Genomic DNA, 26546 nt, shown 5'->3' with positions numbered 1-26546 from the left:
TAGATTACGATTAAAGGTTGTAGACATATGGTCGACAACATATGGAAATTTGGGTGTGGCAGTAAGTCGTCCTCAGGTAGCCTAACTGCAAGGCGTCCGCGCGCGATAAGCGAGAAATCTGGGTTAGAGTCTCCGTCTGGCCCAGATTTTCACAGTCGTCATCCATTATGTGACTGATGGTTGTCCATATTCGCAACTGCGAATACATTTCATGTATCTACAATCGTGATTATTTGATATTTAAGAATGAAAAACTGTAGAAAAACGACGCGCTTTTGATAGATCATTATGCTGTAGCATTGAAATCTACTATACAGATGACGCCAGAAACTCCATCCAGTACACTGAAACTATCTATCACGGAGTGTAATTCTGCTCGAGAAGAAAACTATATATATTGTGGAGACATTACTGTTACACTGAAGCGCCAAAGAAACTGGTATAGGCATGCGTATTCAAATACAGAGATATGTAAACAGGCGGAAAACGACTCTGTGGTCGGCAACCCCTATATAAGACAACAAGTGTCTGGCGCAATTGGTAGATAGGTTAGTGCTGCAACAATGGCAGGTTATCAAGATTTAAGTGAGTTTGAACATGGTGTTATAGTCGCCGCACGAGCGATGGGACACAGAATCTCCGAGGTACTTATGAAGTGGCGGTTTCCTGTATGACCATTTCATGAGTGTACCGTATTACGAATCTGGAAAACCATAAAATCTCCAACATCCCTGTGAGCAGAAAAAAAGAGGCCAACGACTACTGAAGAGAATCGTTCAACATGACAGAAGTGCAACCCTTACGCAAATTGCTGCTGATTTCAATTCTGGACCAGCAACAAGTGTCAGCATGCGAATCATTCAACAAAACACGATTGATATGGGCTTTCGGAGCCGAAGGTCCACTCACGTATCCTTGATTACTGCATGACACAAATCTTTACGCCTCTCCTGGGCCCGTCAACATCATCATTGGAATGTTGATGACTGGAAACATGTTACCTGGTCGGACCAGTCTCATTTGAAACGGTATCAAGTAGATGGACGTGTACGGGTATGGAGACGACCTCGCGGATCCATGGACTCTGCATGTCAGCAGGGGACTGTTTAAGCTGGTGGAGGCTCTGTAGTGGTGTAGGGTGTGTGCATTTTGAGTGATATGGGACCCCTGATCTGTGTAGATATGACACGTAAATAAGCATCCTGTCTAGTCACCTGCATCCATTCATGGCCATTGTGGATTCTGACGGACTTGGGCAATTCCAGCAGGACAATGCTACAGCCCACACATCCAGAATTGCCACAGAGTGGTTTCAAGAACACTCTTCTGAGCTTAAACACTTCCAGCAGCCATTAAACTCCACAGACATGAACATTGTTGAGCATATCTGTGATTTCTTGCAACATGCTGTTCTGAAGGGATCTCCACCCCCTCATACTCTTACGGATTTATCGACAGCTCTGCAAGATTCATGGTGTCAGTTCTCTCCAACACTACTTCAGACATTAGTCGAGTCTATGCCACGTTGTGTAGCGGCACTTCTGTGTGCTCGTGGGTCCTCCACATGAAATTAGGCAGGTGTACCAGTTTCTTTGGCTCTTCACTGTATGATCCAGAATACATTACTGATAATTCTTTTGTACTGTTTTACTATGTACATAAGGATTGTCAGCAAATAACTATATTAAATGAACCAGTTACATTTGCCCTTGATGTCATCAGAAGTCCGTTGTTGGGCACGACAGGGTTATTGCAATAAGGATGAAATTCCAACGTCTCATTGATTTGACATAATAACCACCGAATTTTTTCTTTTGAAGGACGAAATCTCTCTTCAGAATCCCTGTCCCTGTAATTTTTGAAAGGATTTCCCCTTTCCACAAGTACTCCAATACTGATGCTGCGACGATTTTCATGGTTACAGGTAAGACATAACATTTCTTCATCATCTATGCCATCTAAAACATCAAGGGCGCGCCATTTTAATATGGCACGTGTTTACTTTATTTTAATCTTGATCAATTCAAGATAAACGAGACTCCAACCTCGATCGCCTTTAACCACGATTAACTCCCCCATTTAACTTTAAACGAGGTTGCTCCAGCCGCAATTTGCACCGACCAGGGTTAAATGCCGACGTAACCGCTGCTAACTCTTAGTAGACGTTGGTACAGTCGCCTATCAGTGAGTAATGCATTCATGACTGCAGTCCTGTACTCACGTATTACGAAACTGTGATATACTATATAAAATTGAAGTGTAGAAATCTTGCACTAAATTATGTGTGTGTTCGTCAACAATGAATAAAAGATAGAAGTGTAGTTATTTGTGTGGGCCTTTTTCTCTGTGAGCTGCAAGAAACATGGCAATATTTGTGGTCAACGTTATGCTTCAAAGTGACTGACTATAACCTGAGACAACATCTGGACCAAATGCATTCAACAATACTTTTATGAATCTAAAGGCACAGTGCCACAGTACTGCGCATTGTTTCGGTGGTTTCAGTGTGTCTCACAACCTCTGTGGGGCTATTAAATAATCAATACGTTTCTGGAACACTGCCTGGTTGTAACTAGACTATTGTAATCTCTTACATGTGATTAGAATTTCTGTACCTACATAATTACTTCTGACACTATAGTGTTGTTATAACGAAAATTCCGCGATTATTTTACATTTAAAACTTGGAAGTCACAATTATACATGTAGTAACAACTTATTACTAAATACAGTTACAGCAAAACCACCACTGTGGACAAGGTACTGGATATCAATTAAACACAGAGAGAAACACATATATCAAAGCGAAGCGAAATTTATTTACAACGCAATCAATTAATTCTGCATCCTTCCAACACCCTCACTTTTTCCTTCAACTAATTACGGTTAAAAAACGACACATACTTACAGATAGATAACAAGCACAAACACTTAAGCATTAAGTATATCCTGATTTCACTATTAATGCCTTGAGAGACAGTTTACTGAAGTGTTCACTCATAGTTCCATTCAACATTTGTCTTTCCTAGATATAAGCCAAACTAGGAAACAATTGTTTCCAATGATGGTTATCTCTGTGAAGTTTCATGCAGACCTATGAAATTCAAAAACTGTATTCCCCTTGCGACTGTGTTATGGCAATGGGAGAATCCTGCCAAGGAAGTGTGATGGTGGAATGTTACTTGATATCTATGAAAAAATGAACACAGATGTTTTGTATAACATTTTATGTTGCACCCATTGTAATATCGCCACAGAGCAGCAGTCAAAGCCGACATCAGTATCAGTGGGGGCGACCACATCTGCCTCCAGAGTAGTGCATGTTGGATCTATTGGTGGGAATCATTCAATACCGTAGGTGAATGTTGAATTAAGTACGCTCATTCAATAACAGTAGTCTTCACTTCCATACCTGAGGTCGATATTGATGCACAGGAACTGAGCAGTGGGTGTGAACACAGGGATGGCAGCATAGTGCCTCAGCATAACATGGCCTGTACGCATGTGACATCATCAACAGGAGGCCGATGTCAGCTCAGCACCCCGCAAGCTTGTGGCTGACTCCGAGTATAGATGGCTCCAGGCATCTGACAAGGCCGAGCAGATACCTGCATGGTACCCAGGACACTTAAAATCAGTCAGAGTGTAGAGTGATTCTCGGTGGTAACAGTTCGAGACCCAGAACCATCAGGTCTAGCTTGTGGTTTGTAGTCCAGGAAGTTCACATAGCTGATGACGCTGCTCAGTTATGTTGTGACTCCTCAGCCATATACTGGACCAACAATTGGTGTGGAGACCATTATGGTACCAACTGAACTAAGAAGTCCAAAAACAAGTGCTGGATCTTGTGTTGTAAGAGAAGCCCGCTTCTCATCACACAGATGGCCGTGGAAGCATAGCGTTGGGCCACAGCATGAAGCAACGCAACCCAGACCCGTTTTATTCCAGAATGCTATGTCACCAGTATTTAGCATAGTGACATGATTTCGCTGTTGGCAGTTCTGTATGCTCATCTGTTGCTCGTGATGAAATCTTTCCCACAGCTGATGCCACTTCCATACCTGAAGTCGATATTGATGCACAGGAACTGAGCAGTGGGTGTGGACACAGGGGTGGCAGCATAGTGCCCCAGCATAACATGGCCTGTACGTGTGTGACATCATCAACAGGAGGCTGCTGTCAGCTCGGCACCCTGCAAGCTTGTGGCTGACTCTGAGTGTACCCAGGACATTTAATGTCAGTGTTAACCCCCCCCCCCCCCCAGTAAGGAGAATCTGACACTCCAAATTCCACGTTGCTGATGCACCTGTGAACTATTAAAATATTATAACTTATTATTGATGTGTCTATATCCCCCCCCCCCCACACGCACACAGTTGTGGTGATTTCTCTTTCCCATTCTTATTTAAAATTTTCACATTGTCTGTTCCTCTACCTTGCACTCTCCATCAGATGGTGTCTTTCAGTTGATATACTGACAGTGTTCAATAGTTTTGGCCAATCCATTGGATTGGTAGACAATAGACTGGGAGATTGGATGCACAGATGGGTACCCATCATTGATCGACATAATGCTGATTGCAGATTATTATAGATATGACTGAATAATGCTCTAGTTACACCCATTGCGGTCCTACTTCGTGAAAATCTGTCCTATGGGCATCCTCCCACAACTCTACCATCACGAAATAGGTCTGTTTTGCATTTCCCCATTACAGTTTAGACTACCATGAAGGGGCATACCCATAACCTGCTCCCTTGTGGTATCAGCGCAGCTCTTCTAGTGTCAACTTTATGATCAAGCACAGGTTTCTTTCTGCCCTACTCTCAAAGGAACACGTGAAAATAGTAGAGAACCCTAAAACCATTCTACTATTACCAACTCTAGCGATACACTTCTTGTCTTATTTTCCACATGTCGCGAACCAAGTGCCTACAACCTGCACTCATACTTCAGTTATGTATATTCCCACACAGGGGAGGCATTTTCAGCAAAAGCCTCTTGAATGATTTCGGTTATTTTACGTTATTTCAGTTCCTGTGTTGTTCAAAAGTATGATGCAAAATTCCTTCAGACATGCATGCGTGTACAAGTTTTTTCTCCACAGGATGCTTTCTGCTTGGTGATGCTTCATATCTTGCTGCCCGTTCCTGCAGCTAGGGAAACTTTGCTTACCAAAATGTCACTATCACCAGTACCATTGTTGTCCTCCACACCAGCGAGGTTATCGACACAAAAATGTGGGAAAAAATACGTCAGAAATCAACTATGGAAATTAAAATTATAGTAACATATTCTAGGTCGCCACGTGACAATGGATCTTCATGACTGTACAGGATATGGCACACTCTGCAAACCAGGCTATAAATTATGTGATACAGACTATATGATCATAATCCACACTTTGTGAACTTCTACATATATACCCCACATCTGTGTGAAAGACACTTAACTTCCCTACTACGAGATGCCATTGTCCACAAGAACGAATGAAACATTTTCCTTTCAATTACTCTAAACGATGCCACCTAGGTCGTGGAGCAGGAGAGAAAATATTTTACAGAGTGATGTAACACAGACTTCATGTTTCACTATGAAAACCCCATTTACATCTTGTGAATGACTGGAGAAAAAACTATTAACTTGACAATGGTTGGCTAGAAAAAGGTCCAACTTGGATTTAGCTCAAATTCAGTACAGGGAATATCTTCAAAAGTACATTGGCAACTATAATATCCTTCAGTCCAACATTCCATGTCTCAAAAAATAATTAGACATTGTTTGTATTATGTACATCCAAATTACGACTTTTAATTGTTGATACATTCGTTCACATACTATCGCCCAATATATTACAAACTGTGTTTTTCTACTGATACACAATTCCGATTATAACATCACAAGTAGTATTCCATTAATTTTAAATTAAAAAAATTGCTTATTAGCTCTACTACTTCCAACAGTCACTTGGACCCATACCACATGGATCACAATCACAGTCACAAGGAAATTGGTCCCATTCTGAGACTGTTGTATTTTATGAGCTCTGTTGTTTAGAGCCCATTAGCAATTCACAAAATATCTACAATACTTTCCATGCTGAAACAATTAGTACAGATTACAATGAGGGAATATTTTATCCCCATTCCAGGATGGTTGACTGACCATTTTGCAATATATGGCTTACCTTTAGTTCAAGGATATTTGATTTGCATGGACAAGAGCCTGCTGGACCCTTTACTTTTAGTTTGTAGTGCTAACTGGCCCTATCTTCCCCTTTTCTTTATTTCTAACTTATGAAATATCTAGTTATACTAAATATCTGGTATATAAGGTTTGTGTCTCAATTGAGACAAATTGTGTTCGCATAGACTGTTGACATCCATTTTTACACCACACATCCCTTTTATCATTGCACGTTTCTACTGTGTGGTATCTGTAATAGCTGTATGAAATCAAAGTGGCAAAGAAAAGCAATACATAAATGCAGTAGATAAGTGTTTTTTCCTTCAAATGATTATTTATGTTGTCGCTGTGAAACAAGATCCTTCTTATTGGTTACTATGCAAGACGCAATATATTTAATGATTATGAAATAATAATTCATGATAAAAACTTACATGACAGAACACATGATTCTGTGAATCTTCTGCGGTGTCCCAGGTCTCCTGATAACTTACATTTTTTGGATAACTGATTGGAGGAATATATAATTCATATTATGAGTCGAAGTGAGTTTGTTATGCTATATTATTGATGCTGGTAATACTGAAGAGTGGCGTTCAAAGTGGCTGTTGAACTGTGAGATTATACAGTCATAGAGATGACGTTCATGACCAGTTAAACGTTCCTGTGAGTTGTCATTAATTATAGTTTCTCTGAGAAGACCACATGTGATAATTCTAGATATTGGACCTTAGATTATATGTTTAATTCGTATGTCATTCTCTGGACCTTAGGTTACATGTTTAACTCATTATCAACAAGAGAGACGGAAATAATGTTTTTTCCAAGTTATAACCTTATATAGTTAACTGATGTGTGAAATGAATACTACCTATTGCTAACAGTTGGAACATAAAAGAAAATTAATCTCATTTGAATACTGGTTTGTACGGAAGCACAGGATTTCATTTGTGTTTTATTTATTTCACTTTTTGAATTACTGCAGAGAGAAAATTTCTGTAGCTCTCAAAGCAAGAACAGGCATTTATCTTCCTTAGAGTAGTCCTTAGTTGAATGAATAACAATAATATCTAACGTGAGATTCGTATCTATATCTGTGGTCTTTTTTGCAAATAGTTCGACATTATTCAACAATCAACGAATTTAGCAGAGCCAACAGGGAATGAAATCGGTTTAGCAATTGAATAAAGGACCCACGAACACAAAGGTAAGCCTATCATTACGTTTCACAGTTATTGGACACACAAAACAAAACGAGTAATTCCAGCATTTCCAATTAGAGAAAGAAGGTATGGTCCAGAGTCATTCCAGTATCTACATTCACTGGTGTACATCAGCCTCTTCCCAGTCTCTTAAAGGTAAGACTCGTGCTAAATGGGAAAATATTAGTTCCTGTGTTAGTTGAAAGTGCACTGAACAGTGGCTAACATATGGCATGTTCGAAAGGAGGAGTAGGTGCTCCAAAAGCTCCTGAGCGCTTACAATGATGTTTCTCTGAACTACCATCCCGGTCATGGCAAGCTTCCCAAAACAGAGACTGGAAGCATGTACACTAAAGCTGTGGCTGAGAACTGCTGGTAAAGGATGAATTTTTCCTTATGAAATGATGTAGTCCTTGATACGCTCACTTCTTCACTATTGGATTCAACTGTTGAAGGAATCACTCTCAAAGTTCAGCCTTCGTGTTATTGGGAAAGTTTTGTACTTATGTAAAAAAATTCTTTTTCCATTAATTAAGGGGTAAATCAGTACTGTTAATGCAGTCTTACTTTGTAACATAATTATGTAACAAATTTTTAAGAAATTTCGAATTTTAATTTTATTACCTGTTAATATTTGTAATGCTTAGTCATTATATTGCTAGACAACATCATATTATTTGATAACATTAAGGTAGTTTCACCTCATACCACTGTTCATATAAAATGCTAGACGTTCCTATCCAGTGGGTAGGAAATGAATGACAGAGACACCTTCATAGTTCTTCTGTAAAACATGAATAAAACTATGTTTCTTGAAAATTTCCCAGGGGATGGAATATTCTACCCTCTTTCATGCGTGCATCTGGAACAACAATATCTTGGCTGTTAACCATACAGCCATCTTCAAGGCGAGTAAGTGAATGAAATAAAACTGCATTGCATAAAGTGGTTAAATGCACCACCAGCTTGTTGTGAATTTAGCTGAATAGTTAGCTGCTGGAATGTTGGATAATGAAGTATCTGTCCCAGGTTCATGTCTGGAAGATGATGAAGTATGAATAAAATATTAAAAACGATTTAAGAAAAGAAATTTTACATAAGAAAGAAAACATATGCTAACAATAGGGAGGCAAATTTAAACTAAAGTCTGCAAATTTTGAGTATAATATTATTATTTACCCAATGGACTATTTTGGAGTACAGTGACATTGACAAGGAATGACACAGAAATTTCCCATATTATTTTTATTAAAAACTATGGTGATTCCAGCTGTTATGTGAAGTCACACCCACACTCTCAAAATTGGCATCTGTAAGCAACAGTTTCGTGAATTTAGTTACTACACCAGACGTAAGAGAGTCATCATACTTGTCGGTTTCATACCATTTGATCATGCGTGTGACATATGCATGTGACACAACGTTTCTTATGATGTGGCACAATTTTGAGGGTATCAGTGTACATGGGACCATGATGTAAGAAGTTCTGCAATGCTGCTATGGAGATATAATTCTGCTGTCACGCTGGAACTGTGCAGAAAATGTTACTGAGCCCCCCATCCCCCCCTTAGATGAATATGCTCAACCAACTAAGGCAGCCATCAAGTACAGAAGAAAATAGTGCAACCTGTTATCTTAAGAAACATATTGTATCTTCAGGTATTCTACAGCTTCTGCCATCACCAGAGATACACAAAGAGCAAATGGGCAGCTAAATAAAAAGTAAATAATAAAAATCACATCACTACACAAATGGCAAGGTGAGTATGTAAATAGGTATACCACAGCAGGTCTGGACCATGTGGTGGGGATGTGGATGAGTAGTATATGACAGCATTTCTCACCAACTGGTGATGCAAAGTTGATTGTAACTACTAGCAACAGTTTCATTGATCATAACCTAAACTGATACTGTGTCACTACTTTTTTAAATGTAAAACGTGTTTGGAACAACCACATTAGAGTGCTTATTACTGATTCCATAGACACCATACAATACTTCTGAAATTTTATTTTGGATTCCATAACATAATCCATATTTCCAATTTTGAAATCAGTTAAATTCATCTCCTCATATTTTGCTACTATGAACTGAGGTTATATAGCAACTAACAGTTGTAATAGGGAAACTGGTCTCATGGGTAATCTACTAATTTGCATAATTCCAAAACCATATCACATATTAATGGAAAAACCTATAATTCAAGAGTGAAATAGTGAAATTCAATTAAACAACTGTTTACAAAAAACTTTTTCATTCACCTACTGCTAGAGTACAAAATATATGGTATGCACATACAACTGTATCCCAAATGCATCACATGAATCAATATTACCTCAATATGAATCGTAATATTAAGTTCCCCATAACTTTGGAAATATTACCAACTAGCAAAATTTAAGACCAATTCTTTTAAGATGAGATACATCACACATCATTTCAAGGTCGTTTTAGATTCCGCTATGTTTCATTTATTTTATTTTGCTAAGATGGCAGAATGGGTTTTGGAAAAATAGTTGACTCAAATATGGTTGCTACAACATAAACATACATTATGATTAATTTAATATCCAAAGAATAAAAGCTTTCGAGTATAAATTAATGTAATTTAAAAGAGTGCTAACCAACAGGCAGCTTATTCTACTACAAAACACATATTTACACTTCGTTTTTGTGATCTCACACATCTTAAACTACTGAGTACAAACATGTTCATATATAGATTTCTGAAATGAGCCGGAAGGAAGTAACATTGCAAAACGGCATGTAAATCTATAGCACTTGTATTTTTGTGAATGCCTTCTAAATGTAGGATGACAGCTGCAAAGAAACATGGTTAATGGCTGTTGCTATTCTGGACTCATATTGTAACTCTCTTCCCTAATTAAATATTGTGCACTGTGTTTACGAAATAAATATCACAATGTGAATAAATTGTTCAAATTTATTAATATTTACCTGGCAGAGGTGAAATCTGAGACCAAATGCCTGGAACTTACAAGCACCAATTCAATTAATTTATGAATTCCAAAACTAGGATTTGTGACATCAACAGAATGGGGCGCAGAATATAATTTTTCATTGACTCAAGTTTACAGGCCGCCACAATCATCTCCATAGTGCTGTATTTACACAAACAGTCAGAGTCTCTGGATTGCTGAGCATTTTTTCTTTCTTTTCTTGACTGCCTCTAACATGAGTTTCGGCAAACCACTTCTATTCTATATTAGCATATAGCAGCTCATGACAACTGAGTATGGTCCTGTGGACAACTAGGTATAAGCAATGCACCCTATGCTTCGTAATCCGTAAATTACTAATTATTCAGGTGGGGCTACAACTACATGTATGTCTCATTTGGCAACAGTACACAATCCACTACAACTCAGCAAGATTGATTAAGCTAGATTACCTCAAAATACACTGCAAGTCACATTAATATGAACACCTGTCAAAAGCCTGAATAACCACCTTCTACAACACAGACTGCCACGATATGAACAGGAAAAGAGTCACTGAGGTTCTAGAATGTACCAACTGGAACATGGAGAGATGCCAACTCCAGTACCAAAGTCAGCTATCCTAGGCTTGTCAGTTGAGGATCCATGGCACATACAATCTGATCGAGGTGCTCCCATGGATTCTCGATTGGGTTTTAATCCACGGAGTTTGATGATCAGGGGAATATGGTAAACTCATCCTGGTGCTGTTCGAGCCACACACATACACTGTGCGCTTTGTGACATGTTGCAGTGTCCTGGTGGTAGACACATCATGCTGAGGAGAAACATACTGCATGTAGAGGTAGACATGTTCCTCAAGAAAAGATGAATACATGTGTTGACCCAGTGTGTCTACGAGAATGGCGAGATCATTCTTTTGGACATCAGACAAATTGCTCCGTTTCCACATTACTACAACAGCTGCACTGTCTTCTGCATTTCCACCCCAACACTCTTTATATACCCTCCAGTATTAGTGCTGCCATCTGACATCTGTGTGTGCTTATTGTATGTTGACACTGAAATATGTGGTGGTCACATTAATGAGACTGGACCGTGTAAGCCTTATATGTTTCATGTCTTCTATGAAGTGTAGGAGTATATCAGAAGTGGAATACCACTCTGGTATTGTTGATGATTACAATGGATGCATCGCTATGGTGACAGGAATGAAGTACAAGATGAATTGAGAATGCTTACTATAATAAAAGTAACGTAAATAAGTTCAGACAAATAGTGTCACGGTAATTCTAATAATTCTTGGAGTAAATCACGACGACCACTCTCTTCCCCATGCAGCTGTTATGAAGGTTCTACTCGTATATTAAAAGGTAACGCAATTCAAAGTCTCCATGCACTGACAGTAAATACAAATTGGAGAAATGGTGAAATAGGGCGACACTTGGATAATCATATTGGCTCTACAGTTCACATCAAGTGCTGCCATAGATATTGTAATAGGATGACCAAAGTGGGTGACATGGTCTGGGTTGTAGGGCGTGGCTGGGTAGAAGAAGGTGGCTGTTTTCGGCAATCTTCCTCTTTATTGTTGATTCTCCCAATACATTTTCCAGTAGCTCAGCCCCATCGCTAGTGTCGTGGTGGAGATGTGCTGATGCAAGGAGTACGGGGAACGCGATGCTGGCCTCGGTCAGCAAGAGGCGCGCTGGGCCGGGCCTCATGCCGCTAACCTCCTACCGCCTGCACAGCTGCTGACCGAGCCCAGCGTCGCATTCCCCGGACTCCTTGCATCAGCACATCTCCACCACGACATGAGCGGTGGGGCTGAGCTACTGGAAAACGTATTGGGAGAACCAACAATAAAGAGGAAGATTGCCAAAAACAGCCACCTTCTTCTACCCAGCCACGCCCTACAACCCAGACCATGTCACCCACTTTGGTCATCCTATTACAATATCTATGGCAGCACTTGATATGAACTGTAGAGCCAATATGAATATCCAAGTGTCGCCCTATTTCACCATTTCTCCAATTTGTATTTACTGTCAGTGCATGGAGACTTTGAGTTGCGTTACCTTTTAATATACGAGTAGAACCTTCATAACAGCTGCATGGGGAAGAGAGTGGTCGTCGTGATTTACTCCAAGAATTATTAGAATTACCGTGACACTATTTGTCTGAACTTATTTACGTTACTTTTATTATAGTAAGCATTCTCAGTTCATCTTGTACTTCATTCCTGTCACCATAGCGATGCATCCATTGTAATCATCAACAATACCAGAGTGGTATTCCACTTCTGATATACTCCTACACTTCATAGAAGACATGAAACATATAAGGCTTACACGGTCCAGTCTCATTAATGTGACCACCACATATTTCAGTGTCAACATACAATAAGCACACACAGATGTCAGATGGCAGCACTAATACTGGAGGGTATATAAAGAGTGTCAGGGTGAGATGCACAAGATAGTGCAGCTGTTGTTGTTGTTGTTGTGGTCTTCAGTCCTGAGACTGGTTTGATACAGCTCTCCATGCTACTCTATCCTGTGCAAGCTGCTTCATCTCCCAGTACCTACTGCAACCTACATCCTTCTGAATCTGCTTGGTGTATTCATCTCTTGGTCTCCCTATACGATTTTTACCCTCCACGCTGCCCTCCAATACTAAATTGGTGATGCCTCAGAACATGTCCTACCAACCCATCCCTTCTTCTAGTCAAGTTGTGCCACAACTCTTCTCCCCAATCCTATTCAACATCTCCTCATTATTTATGTGATCTACCCATCTAATCTTCAGCATTCTTCCGTAGCACCACATTTTGAAAGCTTCTATTCTCTTCTTGTCCAAACTAGTTATCGTCCATGTTTCACAACCATACATGGCTACACTCCTTACAAATACTTTCAGAAACGACTTCCTGACACTTAAATCTATACTCGATGTTAACAAATTTCTCTTCTTCAGAAACGCTTTCCTTCCCATTGCCAGTCTACATTTTATATCCTCTCTACTTCGACCATCATCAGTTATTTTGCTCCCCAAATAGCAAAACTCCTTTACTACTTTAAGTGTCTCATTTCCTAATCTAATACCCTCAACATCACTCTACTTAATTCGACTACATTCCATTATCCTCGTTTTGCTTTTGTTGATGTTCATCTTATATCCCCCCTTCAAGACACTATCAATCCCGTTGTTGTAATGTGGAAACGGAGCAACTTGTCTGATGTCCAAAAGAACGTGATCATTGGCTTTTTGAGCTCAGGCGAAAACATTTCTGAAATGGATAATTTTTGTGAACTGTTAATGTGCTGCCTTGGGTAAAGCATTCTGTGCATGCCAAATTGGCGCTATCCAAAACCAGCGCTGAAGCAGCTGTCGTTGACCACAGGCCATAGATGACATAGGTAAATGATAACTGTGGAAACGTATACATATGACTAGATTAATGTTAGTGCAGAATCAGTGGCAGACTTTTTTCTGACCGGCTTGGTGAGGGGGAGAACGTACAAATTTTTATTGGATACCGGGTCTCAGGTATCTGTGTCGAATAGAAATGTAGTCGGTAAAGTAGAATTAATACCACCACGCTGGGCGTTAAGTGGCATGGGTGGGGGACAGGTGAAGTCACTCGGATCAGCGGTGTTAAACTTCTGAGTGGAAATGAGGAACTTCCAGGTGAAGGCAGAAGTTCTTCCAGTTGTTGGCAGCAGCTATGTCATACTCGGATTGGATTTCCTGGTTGCGCATCACCCAAAAGTTAACATGGAACGGCGTACAGTAGAACTGGACGGAATACAATTTCGCCTAGGTTCTGTGGCCGAAAAACCATTACTGTTGCAAGGAACCGCCCAGATGTCAGGTAGGCCACCTAATCTGCGTTCAAGGTCCCTTAGGGGTAACTCGCGGGATACTATACCGAAGGGCACAGAAAAAATAATCTGGGCAGATGTTGAAGCTAGCATGCTGGTAAATTCGTTGTGTGTGTCGCTGAACCTTTGTCTGAGAAAGAGCCACAGGATAAAATGAAGTGTTTTACGCAGCGTAGCGTGTCCTACGTGCGGGAGATAGAAGGAAAAAAGGTTGTGCCTGTCAGTATTGGTAATTTTGACCTTGAAGAGGTGGAGTTAGCACGGGATACCGTAACAACGAATCTGGAGATAATAGGGGAAGATGAACTGGATAAGGATTTCGCAGCAGATTACACAATGCCAGGAGAATCTGTCAGCTGGTCCGCACTGAGAGGTAAAGTAGCACATTTAGTAGGGCAAGACAGAGAAATCATGGAGAACCTTTTGACGGAATATAAAGAGTTATTTAATTCTCATGGTCCACTGCCTGCCACACCGTTAGTTCAGCATTACATCCCCACTGGGAATGAAGCACCGGTGTATAATCGTCCATATCATGTTCCAAAAAGTTTACAGTCTGTCATGGAAGAATTTATTAATCAACAGCTTTGGGATGGGATAACAGAAACCAGTAGTAGTCTCTGTTCCGCTCCTATCGTATTAGTGTGTAAAAAATCACCTGATGGGGGCAAGGCATATCGTTTTTGTTGTGATTATCGTTTATGAATCAAAAAACTGTATCTAATGCATACGCAATGCCTAATATCACTGAAACTCTGGATAATTTAGCTCAGTGTCGGTAGTTCACGACCGAGAGAGTTCATCGTATTATAGTTAAGATGTTAAGTTATTATGTAAATTCGCAACACAACAATTGGGATACCCTACTGGCGTTTGTAACCGCGGCATATAACTCAAAAGTGCATGAAAGTACAGGATTGTCTCTGTATGAAGTACTGTTCAGTAGGAAGATGCCATCTCCGTTTGAATTTCTCAAGACCCCACCAGGAACCGATATTTCGGCTGTTAAGGATTTATCCACAAAGTTGAAAACAATCTGGCGGCAGGTGAAAAAAATGAACACTAAAGCGTTAGAGAGACAGGACAAAATTCACAATAGAAAGGCCGCTTTACCCAAATATCATGTAGGACAATGGGTGATGATGGCTAATCTGTAAGTGCCAAAAGGAAAAACGAAGAACCTTGTATCCCGCTATCAAGGCCCTTTCCAGGCGATCGAGATGACATCGCCGGTGAATGTAAAATTACAGCTTCCAACTCGCCCAACTATTGTGCATGTGAGCCGAATTAGGCCTTTCAAGGGAAATTTTGAGGAATTTCCTTCATTGTCTGCAGTAACTTCTAGTGGAGAGAAAGATAGAAAAAGAATAAGAAAGAAGTAGAAAAACAAGAGAATCAAGTTAATTGTGGAAGCGATCACACATGCTACTATATTCTTAGGCCACGCGCAAAAAGGAAGAGCTAATGTGAGTTGTTTTTCTATTGTTTCTCAGAAGGCGTGACGATTTGGTAAGCCCAGCAATTCCAGCGTCGTGGGTTGCGCTGAAGAGGGAAGAGGGAAGGTGTGCACTGCCTCTCAGTATAGTTATTCTGTTTTGCTGTTACTACTTAGCTGAAGCCTTGAAGATACGTCCTATATCAAGTGATGTTTTGTTCTTGCGACAAGCGGACGTAATTAAGTTCAAATGGTTCAAATGGCTCTGAGCACTATGGGACTTCACATCTATCGTCATCAGTCCCCTAGAACTTAGAACTACTTAAACCTAACTAACCTAAGGACAGCACACAACACCCAGTCATCACGAGGCGGACGTAATTAAGTCCGGACATCAATGGCCCTTTGAGAGTGGTTTGTAATATTTGACTGGTTGAAGACGAAATCAATAAATTAGAGGATACGTTTAATAAACTTCACCCCATGGTCGCTAATCAGTCAAGGTTTAATGACACACAGGGGGATTATCAGCTACTACGAAAAGCTTTTGCACGCTTACAAGCTCAGTTGCGGCAAACTGCAGGGTTAATTCCGCACGTCCGTAGAAAAAGACGCAGGTGGCCGTATTCTAAAAACTGTTTTTGGGACCGCTGAAGCGGAAGATATTAAAAGTATTAACGATACGCTACGGCAGGTACAGGATAATGTGAATAGCAACCAGGGAATGATAGATCTTCACACAACCCAATTAGAGAGTTAGGAGAATCATGTAGGTAACAATACGCGCCAATTGCGAGCTTTGGCCACGACCTTGATGTCCCACATTAAGGTCACAGCCGACACAACCGGTCACGACTTGGGTATAATCAAGAACCGGTTGGATAACATCGATTCACAGCTGATAATCGCTAAGCTGCTCCGTTTTCTTGCTGATAGTTTTACAGAAGCACGCATAGAAGCCACGGAACTACAGGAGGCTTTGTTGCACGCAATGCGCGGGCACCTAACCCCTGTACTGTTATCTTTGGAACAACTTCAGGAAGGATTACGGAAAGTTCAATCGGAACTGCCCGCATCCCTGGAGCTACTGACGACATTAACAGACGAACACTTATCTCTGTACTACAAAATGGTCACTGTTACCAGTACGCGGAGGGGTACCCTGCTGAGAATTCACATCATAATACAATTAACATGTAAAGATTGTAAATTTGAATGTTACGCCTTGCATACGTATCTAGTAAAGTGGGAAAATTTGCAGAAATTCGTACAATTAATCGTACAGGAAATACTGTTAGTGGCACGTAACAGACAAGCTCATGCGTTCCTCACTGCACAAGACCTGCTGCGTTGTCGAACAGGTCCAGTTACCATCTGCCCCGCGAATTTGTTACACACTGATCCCAAATCTTGTGAGTATTCTCTATTCCGCTCTCAAGAACCAGTCGCAGAGTGCCCAAAGGAAATTATAGAAGGCACGGTGCAGTTCTTTCAGCAAGTGGGTCCACATTGGGTATTTTCAGTAATGGAAAACACAGTCTTTATTTGCGTTTGTTACGAGCAGGGTAAGCAAGGGAGTACGCAAAGAATAGAAATGCAGAGGCAGGGACTGTTAATTAACGGCACACAGTGTGACATTTCAGGGCCAGCTTTCCGTTTACCGACCAATCGGTGCAATTCGTCACGAAAGAAAATCTCACTCTTTTGAATAGCACATTAGACCCGACTTTGCTCGCCTCTTTGGACCAGATGCTAGCAGCTCAGGATGGACATATAACTATGGAACATCTTTTTCAACGAGTGCATGAGTACCGTAATGAGCATAAGCAACGCTTACTAGTTATTGGGTCATCAACCACCGCCACCTGTATTTTTATCTTTGTCTTAGGATTAGTGTACTATCGGCTCAAGAGAAAGGTAGCCCAAATCCCGCCCCTTCCAACCTTTAACCTAAAGGTCCAGACAAAATCACTGAACAGTTGTCAGGCACTGCAGGAGAACACTGAGTAATGTTTATGGACAAAGATTAGACTGAGGATAGAAGTGAATGAACACATTGTAAATAGTGAATCAATCGCATTTTGTGGTGTTTTTGAAGTGAAGTGTAGTTGTTTTGACTTTTTGGTTGAATTTGGGGACGAATTCTTTTCGTACGAGGGAGGAATCGTAGAGGACAAGGAGTTATTTTTAGGAAATACGGTGCGAAATTGTGATTTACTGTGTTTCAGTGCGCGATGCGCCAGCCTCACGGCCAACGGCGGACGAAGGCCGGCCAGCGCATTATACAGGTGACACAGTTTTGCAATGAGCATCGGTATGTGTGTACGTGCGCGGCAGCCATCAGAACGCAGCGTGTGGCGCGGTTGCGTTAGCCAATTCATCGAGAACCTTCTAATAAACACGCCGCCACGTAACCGGCGGATTCAGCAGCGGTCTGCACTATTTAAGGGCATCAGAGTTGGGCGTCGGCATTCGGTTCGACCGATTAGGCGTTCGGTCGTTGTCACGTCGTTGTCATCAGTGACGCTGTCCATTGTCCCCGAGAATTGGCCAGCGGAGGGCATTGCCCGCTGCTGCACCAGCGACTACTATGTCATTCCTGTGCTTTCCTGCCCCCTCCCCAACTATGACACCAACAGGGTTGAATCATGTTCCTTTGTGAAATGGTGCATATTACATTGTTCGGTAACATTAATGTTTTTTACTTTACTTCTCCTGTTCTTTCTGTAAGTGTACATATGGACCTTGTAGTAAAAACACAAGGATCAGAAGGCACTGATACGTGAAGTACAGGAATTTTCCTTGGCAGCTATTTCACAAAACACAAACAAAATACCCAGAATGTGAATTTCACTCTTCAGCAGAGCGTGCACTGATATGAAACTTCCTGTAAAATTAAATCAATGTGCCGAGCCGAGACTCGAACTCGGGACCCATGGAAGACAAAGGTCTCGAGTTGGAGTCTCAGTCAAGCACGCAGTTTTAATCTGCCAGGAAGTCTCACAAACAAAATTGTTTGTCATTTAGATCGTTTGCTGTTTTTAGTTTAATTTTACAAAAGGTAAAAATTTTTTAGGCTGAGAGCATAATATAATCACTCAAGCATGAGAACTTGTTAGTAAGCTGATTCATTACGAATTTGGCGAAACAGCAATTTTCTATGTCCATTTATTCTACAGATGAGTGATATTTAAAGCCCATCTTAATTATCTTGTCATCAGTGAGAAATTAAGTCATAATATATATGTAGTGTTTGGAAATTTGTGGTAAGTTCCTATGGGACCAAACTGCTATGGTCATCGGTCTCTAGGCTTACACACTACTTAATCTAACTTAAACTAACTTACACTAACGACAACACAACACCCACGCCCGACAGAGGACTCGAACCTCCAATGGGGGTAGCTGCACATTAGACCGCGCAGCCATATATGTGGTGTCTGTTCTTTTAGACATATCAAAAAGACCAGACACAACACACATATAATTAAGGTGAAGACAGCCACTGATCTCTTCAATGAAGATGCACACCGAACCGAAATCTTATGGTTAGTATTGTGCGGATAAGTTGAGAATTTGGGTCTGACAAGAGACGTGTTATGTAGTCCACGCAGTTGTAATGACCACTGTGTCTCAATGGCTTACTGGTCAGTGCATCTGCTTAGTAAGCAGGAAACCTGGATTCGAATATCCATGTGGCACAGTTTTCAAAATTCCCCACTGATTTAAATCAATGACCAGTTGCAAACAATGTCTGCAATTCCTTTGTGTCTTAAATCATATCTTCCTTCCTTTAATATATAAAGTGAGCATTAAAATAACAACTGATGAGTCATACCTGTTAAGCAAATTTACGTATTCCACACTAGACACAAATAAAGTTTTTATAGTTTAGGATTCCCCTGTAATAAATCGATTTTTCATCATTCACTTGGTTCTTGGATATCATGAGAAAATTACTGAATTTATTATGCTGCCTACCTTTTGGCTGTTACAGAAATCAATAACATTAAATGAACCAATTCTATCTGTGCCCTATCGCTATAACAGGCAGTGAGAAGATAGTTCCATAATTTGATGTACATTAATTTTTCTTAATTTTCCTTTTCTATTAACAAGCAATATAGAATTGCAATGGTGCACATCAAACTGTAGGTTTCTCTCTATATACTTCCTGCAAATGCTGTGTATGCAATTAAATTTTCATTTTTTTAATGGTGTGTGCTTGCCCATTTAATACTTTACTTTTGAGTAAAATATTTTTGTATGCATAAAACTGTACATCCACGTGAAAAGTTTAAAGAATTGCAATTTATGTAATAATTTGCGAGAGAGACGAGTTTTGTAATATATTGATAGGTCACACTATGTGTAGCAGTAACAAAGCAGTCTGCTAAGAGAAGTGGAAACTCATTGTTATCATGAGTGTGGCATTCCACATATGTGAACTTGCATATATATAGATGAAGTATAGAACAGGAGGTGGAGAAGTAAAATGTGTCTACACGTTCACTATTGTAAGCAAATACGTGAAGTACTAGGAGCAGATTGTAATATCAAAGCACTTTTTTTAAGTGGACGCTTTTCATAGTTGCAAAAAACTGTGGTTTAAACGTTCACAAGTGACTGGTATTGTGATTATTATTTTACAAATTTCCACTGAAATGACATACACAGTGCTGAAAACAGTATAATAGGCGTTTTAAATAAAATGTTATATATGATGTAGCGAATTATCATTAAGACATTTGCATGTTTTTAGTTTGGTGGTTGCCAAAACTTGTGTTTTGTGCACTGACTGTTATTATAGGTCATAATTAAATTAATATACCTTACTGACTGAATTATAGGATGTTTATTAAATAAATCATTTTCTACAGAGCAACCAACTTTAAATTGGATACTGACGGGTTGTGTTGGCTGCTACTGGAAGTTGCAGTTAGATAAGTTTTACAGCTATAGTGAAGCCACAATACATAGTACGGATATTTTTTTTAAAAAAAGATATTCTAAAGAATGAAACATTGATTAACCGACTAAATACTATAACTCACTCCAAAACGGAAGAACAGGCCAAATTTTTTCATACACTTAGCAAAGATTAAAAATAACCAACGAAAGAGTACAACAAATAACGCTGTAAATAAGAGCAATTCAAAATGTGCTCAAAGAACTGCGTTCCCAGTAGCCATTATAACTGCATCACTCATCAAAGCCGACAGTTAGCTACATTTTGGCGCCTGCAACATATTCATTCCTTCAGAAAGCTGTCATAGCCATTCTTTGCAGCAGCCACGATTCCTCAATACTTCCACCCAGACTGAGTGGTCCTCGCAGCTGTGAAATACTCGTTCCTTTGGTTACAGTTAACAGGAATGGACTGCCAACATCGATCTGCTAAGTCCCACAGTTCCAACGTCAAAGCCATGACATGTTTACAGTTGGAAGTTTTTATGCTGTTCCGGATAGCAGTTCTTCGGTATTCAGTTCTGTAAACACCAAGGGTGCACATTCTTTTTTATTAATTCCACATTATGCCACATGTTACCCATGTTACCAAAACTGTGCTAAGTTATTGCTAAATCTACGTATGTGTGTGATGGAGCATAAAACTTAAGTCCTTGTATGTTTATTTTTTCTTTGCTGTAACAACCCATACAAAAAACCTCACAGGTAATGTATTGGTGTTAGTCCTACATTCATTCAAGTTCAGGGAGGCAACATACTGAAAAGCTGCTTGAAAGGGAGTGTGTCCTGCAGTCCACTTGCTGCTGTCTACAATGAGATTGTGATAAGAAGGTGAGGAACATTTGCAAATGTTAACATGAAAGCTTCATGGGCATGGTGTCATGTCATAGCGGAAAATACCTATTGCTCAATAAAACTAAGTTTTTAGGCAAGGTGGCACTGGTGGTTCTGTGAGTCAATAGACCCAGAGGATGACCACTGAAAATATGGTAGAAACTTCAGCATCGTTTAGTGGCAGTTATTTGACAATATCACATGGTATCATAACCTGAAAACGTTCATATTAACTCACTCTGGTCGTGGCAGCCTATCCATATACATATCTGCGATGCTGAGTTATATTATCAGCAGTGTTAATAGCCATACCAACTACTGTTTGCAAACAGAGTGGTCAAAAGTACTGCAATGACAATAAGGTGTGAATATGTCTCCATGGCTACCTGAAGCAAAGCTGATTGGCTCTCAATACAAAAGTAATGTAATATAATGTTAGGTAATACATGAGAAGAGAAAATACCGTTTCACTAAAAGATTGGGTTTCATTCATTCACAATTATCAAGTACTGACGAGAGGTTTAAGGTTGAGCTAGCCATGGGTATAAGAGAGAACAGTGTACAGCACAGTGTAGTGACTTACTCTCAAAATTCAAAGATCTGATATTTCAGTGGTGGTATAGATCCATAGAGTTTACAGTAACTTCTATTATGATCATGTTTTAACTACATATAGGGTTTTGACAAGCCCTATCCCTGCCATCTAATTTCCCATCTGCATATAAGTTGGTAAAGACTCCACATCATTCAGCCACCTAGATATGTTTGCAGATGTCACAGCTACATAGGCGTTCAGTTTTGTGCACTGAATGTGCTGTATTAGAAGCGTGTTTCTTGTTCCTCAGTCACATGAACTTTGGTAACCAAATCACCAGTGGCATAACTACAACTACAACGAGGACAGTACGTCAGAAAAGTGAAAAATAGTGTGACAACATACTGCTACACAGTTCAGTTATGGGAACGAATACTTATATGTTCTTACACATGGATCACAAAATACCTCAGAAGGTCTTCAAATATACACTGCATAAGGCAATGTCTGCATTCCATGTTATAAATGAGTAGCACAGTGTTACAACACTAAAGAATAATACGAGTACATCCATAGTGATGTTATTTTAAAGTTAAATTCCAGGAAAATACTATTACAGACAACAGTAATCTATTGTATGACATACAAATTACATTAATTTACAGTTAGTTAATTCCACAAACAGCTAGATATATTCCTAAAATGTTTTATTTTAGAGACATAACCATTTTCAGGCTATCACACCCATCTGTAGATGGCTTCAGATATTTCCAGGGTGTGACATTCAACACTGACATTAAGAATATTACGAAATATGCTACAGTAATTTAATTACAATATATTTGTTGTTTGCAATTCAACAACATATATACATCGACATGAAAAACCAAATGGACCACAACAATACAAATCGCCATGTACTGAAACTTATCTGAGTGATTATAAATATTTCACATTATACCTAAATAAACGCAAGTACTTTCGAGTATTTTTACTAATGAAACAATTCATAAAGTGGCATTAAATATTAAATATTCTTGTGCAGTGTAGGAGCAGATGACATGCTGTTAATCAGTACATACTGAAAATATTATCATGAAACCAGTTGTGGCACTAAAATAAAACCTATTAACAAGTATATGTGGCTGGTTGAGTTATTCAGTAACTATCATTAATAGTCATGGAGTTCACAAGATCCAACATGGATAAAATAAAATATGAATTTATACTCAGATTTGTTATTGTTGAAGCTCATTGATGTGCAGGGACATGTTAAAACACTTGTTTTCATGAATGCCCTAGTTATTAGAAGTCACAGATCCATATAAGAAAACTTTCTTGAACTACCATAAATGACACTATCTCTGTCATGGAGTAGTGGATAAAAATGTTTACAGATCGATGCACCATGGAACAGATATTGCACTAAGATTTCGTAAGTAGGTCTTGCGAATGCCTAGCAAAAGCACTTGACTGACAAACGATGGTCAGAAAAATCCCATCATAAATTTGGTTGATATTTCGCACAAGATATCGTCTTTGAATTATAAAGACAGATATAATGCCTAAGGCTCTACAGTCCATAGTAAGTAACAATCTGAATTTTTTATGTTGTGTACTTCGCAATTACTAGTTTCCCTTTTTGTAGCATGATACATTTCATCATAGGTGACCACTTCAGACTAAATTATAGAATGGTCATAACTATGGAAACCAATATTTTATCTAATAACTGTTAGGCATTTCAATAAAAATGAGTAAGGCAGACACACCATGATTCTATTGGACCTGGTGCATACTTACAAGATACACTAATAAAATAGATAAACCCACAACAGTGACAGACTATGGTTAAACAACTATTGATATCATAACGATAATACTTTAATACTAACATGACACTCGAACAGTAAACTCCACACTAGCAGAGTGTTTTGAATTCATTATTTACATTAATAGCAAGGCTGATGGAACTCAGCACACACTCAAACTTCAAGAATCTCACATTTCAATACATATCACTTTCCTACACTTTGTGTCTCATAATAACCACAATAATGCAATTGCAGAATTTCTGTAACATACAAAGGCATGTTGACATTCATTTCTTTGTAGACAGTATCCATGCCATAACGTTGGACATCTGGATAGAACTTGGTAGAACTCTACATAATCATGCCATCTGGCATCATTCTGCTCGAAGGAAATGACTTACATTTGAGTTATATGTTGATTACAGTTGAAGTTGATATTATCATGAGCTTTTTATCGTTCCAGCAAATTATTGTAGCACTGTAACAATTCTCATGACACATTTAATAGATGTGAACCCTATAATTCTTATGATTACACTCGTGTTGCTGTTCTGATACTAAGCACGTCTAAGACTGACTCCTAAGCCAGCTCTGCAGTCAGACATAATTTTTACAACATAGTCATAAGAATCGAGACATGCATGTGAGTTGCTGCTCTTGAACCTCATATGAAACTAGTTATAGTAACACTAGTATTCACTAGTATGCACCTGCAGGTATAGCTTGAGACCTTTCCTGTGTGAAGAGGTGAGTGCTCCTCAAGTCTGCAACTGCTTGTAATTCCCTTCATTCACACACCATAACTATATAGTGATTGCCCTTCATGAAGAAGTAGATGTTTCGTCAAGCTCCTGTTAAGTTTGTATTTCTTTTCACAAAATGCTGCATTTCTATAGTCTGTTCCAGAATGCAGCCACAAGTTCTCCCTGAGGTTCCTCCTCTGCATGAATGTTTTTATACTCATAGACATTAAAGATTTACGGATGTTCACCAATGTGGAGTTGTGAATGTTGTATCTGTTCAGCCTGGTGCCTAAATGACTTTCCACCCAAATCACAAGTTTAGGGATGTTCACCATTGTGTAACTTTCAGTACTGCTTTGGACTACCATTTTATGTGAATGTCTTGTTCCATACTAAACAGCGTTAGAGGCGTTCACCATGGTGGACCTTCGAATGTTGTTTCAGATGATAATTTACCCTGAATGTCTTGTTGCACACACCACAGCGGTAGGGGCGTGCATCAGTGTGCAGCTGTGAATGTCGCTTCAGATGACAATTTAGCTTGAAACTCTTTTTGCACATGCCACAGGTGTATGGGCGTTCACCAGTGTGCAGCTGAGAATGCTGCGTTAAGTTACTCTTAAATGCGAATGACTTGTTGCATACGCCACAGTGGTAAGGGCGTTCACCTGTGTGGAGGTTTGAATGTATCTTCAGAACACTATTCTGCGTGAATGTCTTATTGCACACGCCACAGCGGTAAGGGCGTTCACCAGTGTGCACCTGTGAATGTCGCTTCAGATGACAACTTAGCTTGAAGCTCTTGTGGCACACGCCACAGGTGTACGGGCGTTCATCAGTGTGTACCATAGAGCGGTGCATCAAGTAGCTGTTATATGAGAATGACTTGTCGCAAACGCCACAGCGGTAGGGGCGCTTATCAGAGTGGATCTTTGAATGTATCTTCAGACTACTATACCGTGTAAATGACTTGTTGCAAACGCCACAGCTGTAGGGGCGTTCTCCAGAGTGCACACGCAAGGACATCTTCACATGAGAACTGGAAGTGAGTGTTTTGTGGCACACATTGCTGGAATGCAAAAAATCACGTCACATGTGAGTGTGATCCTTCAGATCCTGCAGACGTGCAAATACCTTTTTGCAGACATAACAACTGTACCTGTACAGCAGAAGCATTGCACTAGTTTTATTCACACAGGGTGCTTCCTGCCTGGTGGTGCTTTTTATCCTGTTGCCTGTTCCAGAAGCCAAGCAAACTTTAGTACGCAAACCATGACTATCACCAGAACCACTGTCGTCCCTGATGTCAGTGAAGTTATTACTGGAGAAAAAACAAAAAATGTCTCAGAATATTTTGTCATAACAGTACAAGTATGCAAATGAACATTATACTAACATAAGCTAGGACACTGAAAGTGTCAAGAGATCACCATGAATGCACAGCATATGAGATACCCTGCAAATCACGCTATAAATTAAGAGCACACTAGAATTAATAGAAGTTTTAGGGTTTTTTTTTCTAGAGGCAACAGAGAGATTTGAGCTCATATGAGACATTATTTTAAGCCCCAGAAAGTTTGAAAATTTCCAAGGGAAGCCACAGAATATGATAAATGTATGTACATCCACTAAAGCAATGTTATTACAAAGACAAACACCAAAAACAAAGCCACAATCAATGCTACAGCAGACATAAAAAGCTACTTGATACATAACGCTACTGCACACTGCGAACTTCTACATCCATATCTATACAGCACAAGACATGCTACCATCTGTCTGGGAGTCATTTAACTTCAGATACTCCTCTTTTTGTAGTTCATTGATATTTTCGGACATATAAGAATCTTTTCTTACCCAGTACAATATTGCAATGGCTGTCCTATTCCGAATTACAATACAGTGTTCCTTTGGACATGCATAAATGTCCAAAGGAACAAGCACTGCAGCGACTACAGCCATTATGAAATACGTGAAATGCAT

General features: G+C 39.7%; 1 protein-coding gene across 1 annotated transcript in view; it reads right to left on the bottom strand.

The window, feature by feature from the left end:
• The window catches only part of LOC126210654 (zinc finger protein 271-like), a 58569-nt gene extending 32861 nt beyond the window's left edge, over nucleotides 1-25708 (bottom strand). The window contains 1 exon segment of the mRNA XM_049939986.1: nucleotides 25522-25708. Coding sequence (XP_049795943.1) covers nucleotides 25522-25589 — 68 coding nt within the window. The 5' untranslated portion in view covers nucleotides 25590-25708.
• Nucleotides 25709-26546: the final 838 nt, after the last annotated feature.

The sequence above is a fragment of the Schistocerca nitens genome, chromosome 10 (assembly GCF_023898315.1).
Source record: "Schistocerca nitens isolate TAMUIC-IGC-003100 chromosome 10, iqSchNite1.1, whole genome shotgun sequence".
In the NCBI taxonomy this organism is placed as follows: Eukaryota; Metazoa; Arthropoda; class Insecta; order Orthoptera; family Acrididae; genus Schistocerca; species Schistocerca nitens.
The sequence above is the reverse complement of the archived record's forward strand: the minus strand, read 5'-3'. Positions and strand labels throughout refer to the sequence as shown.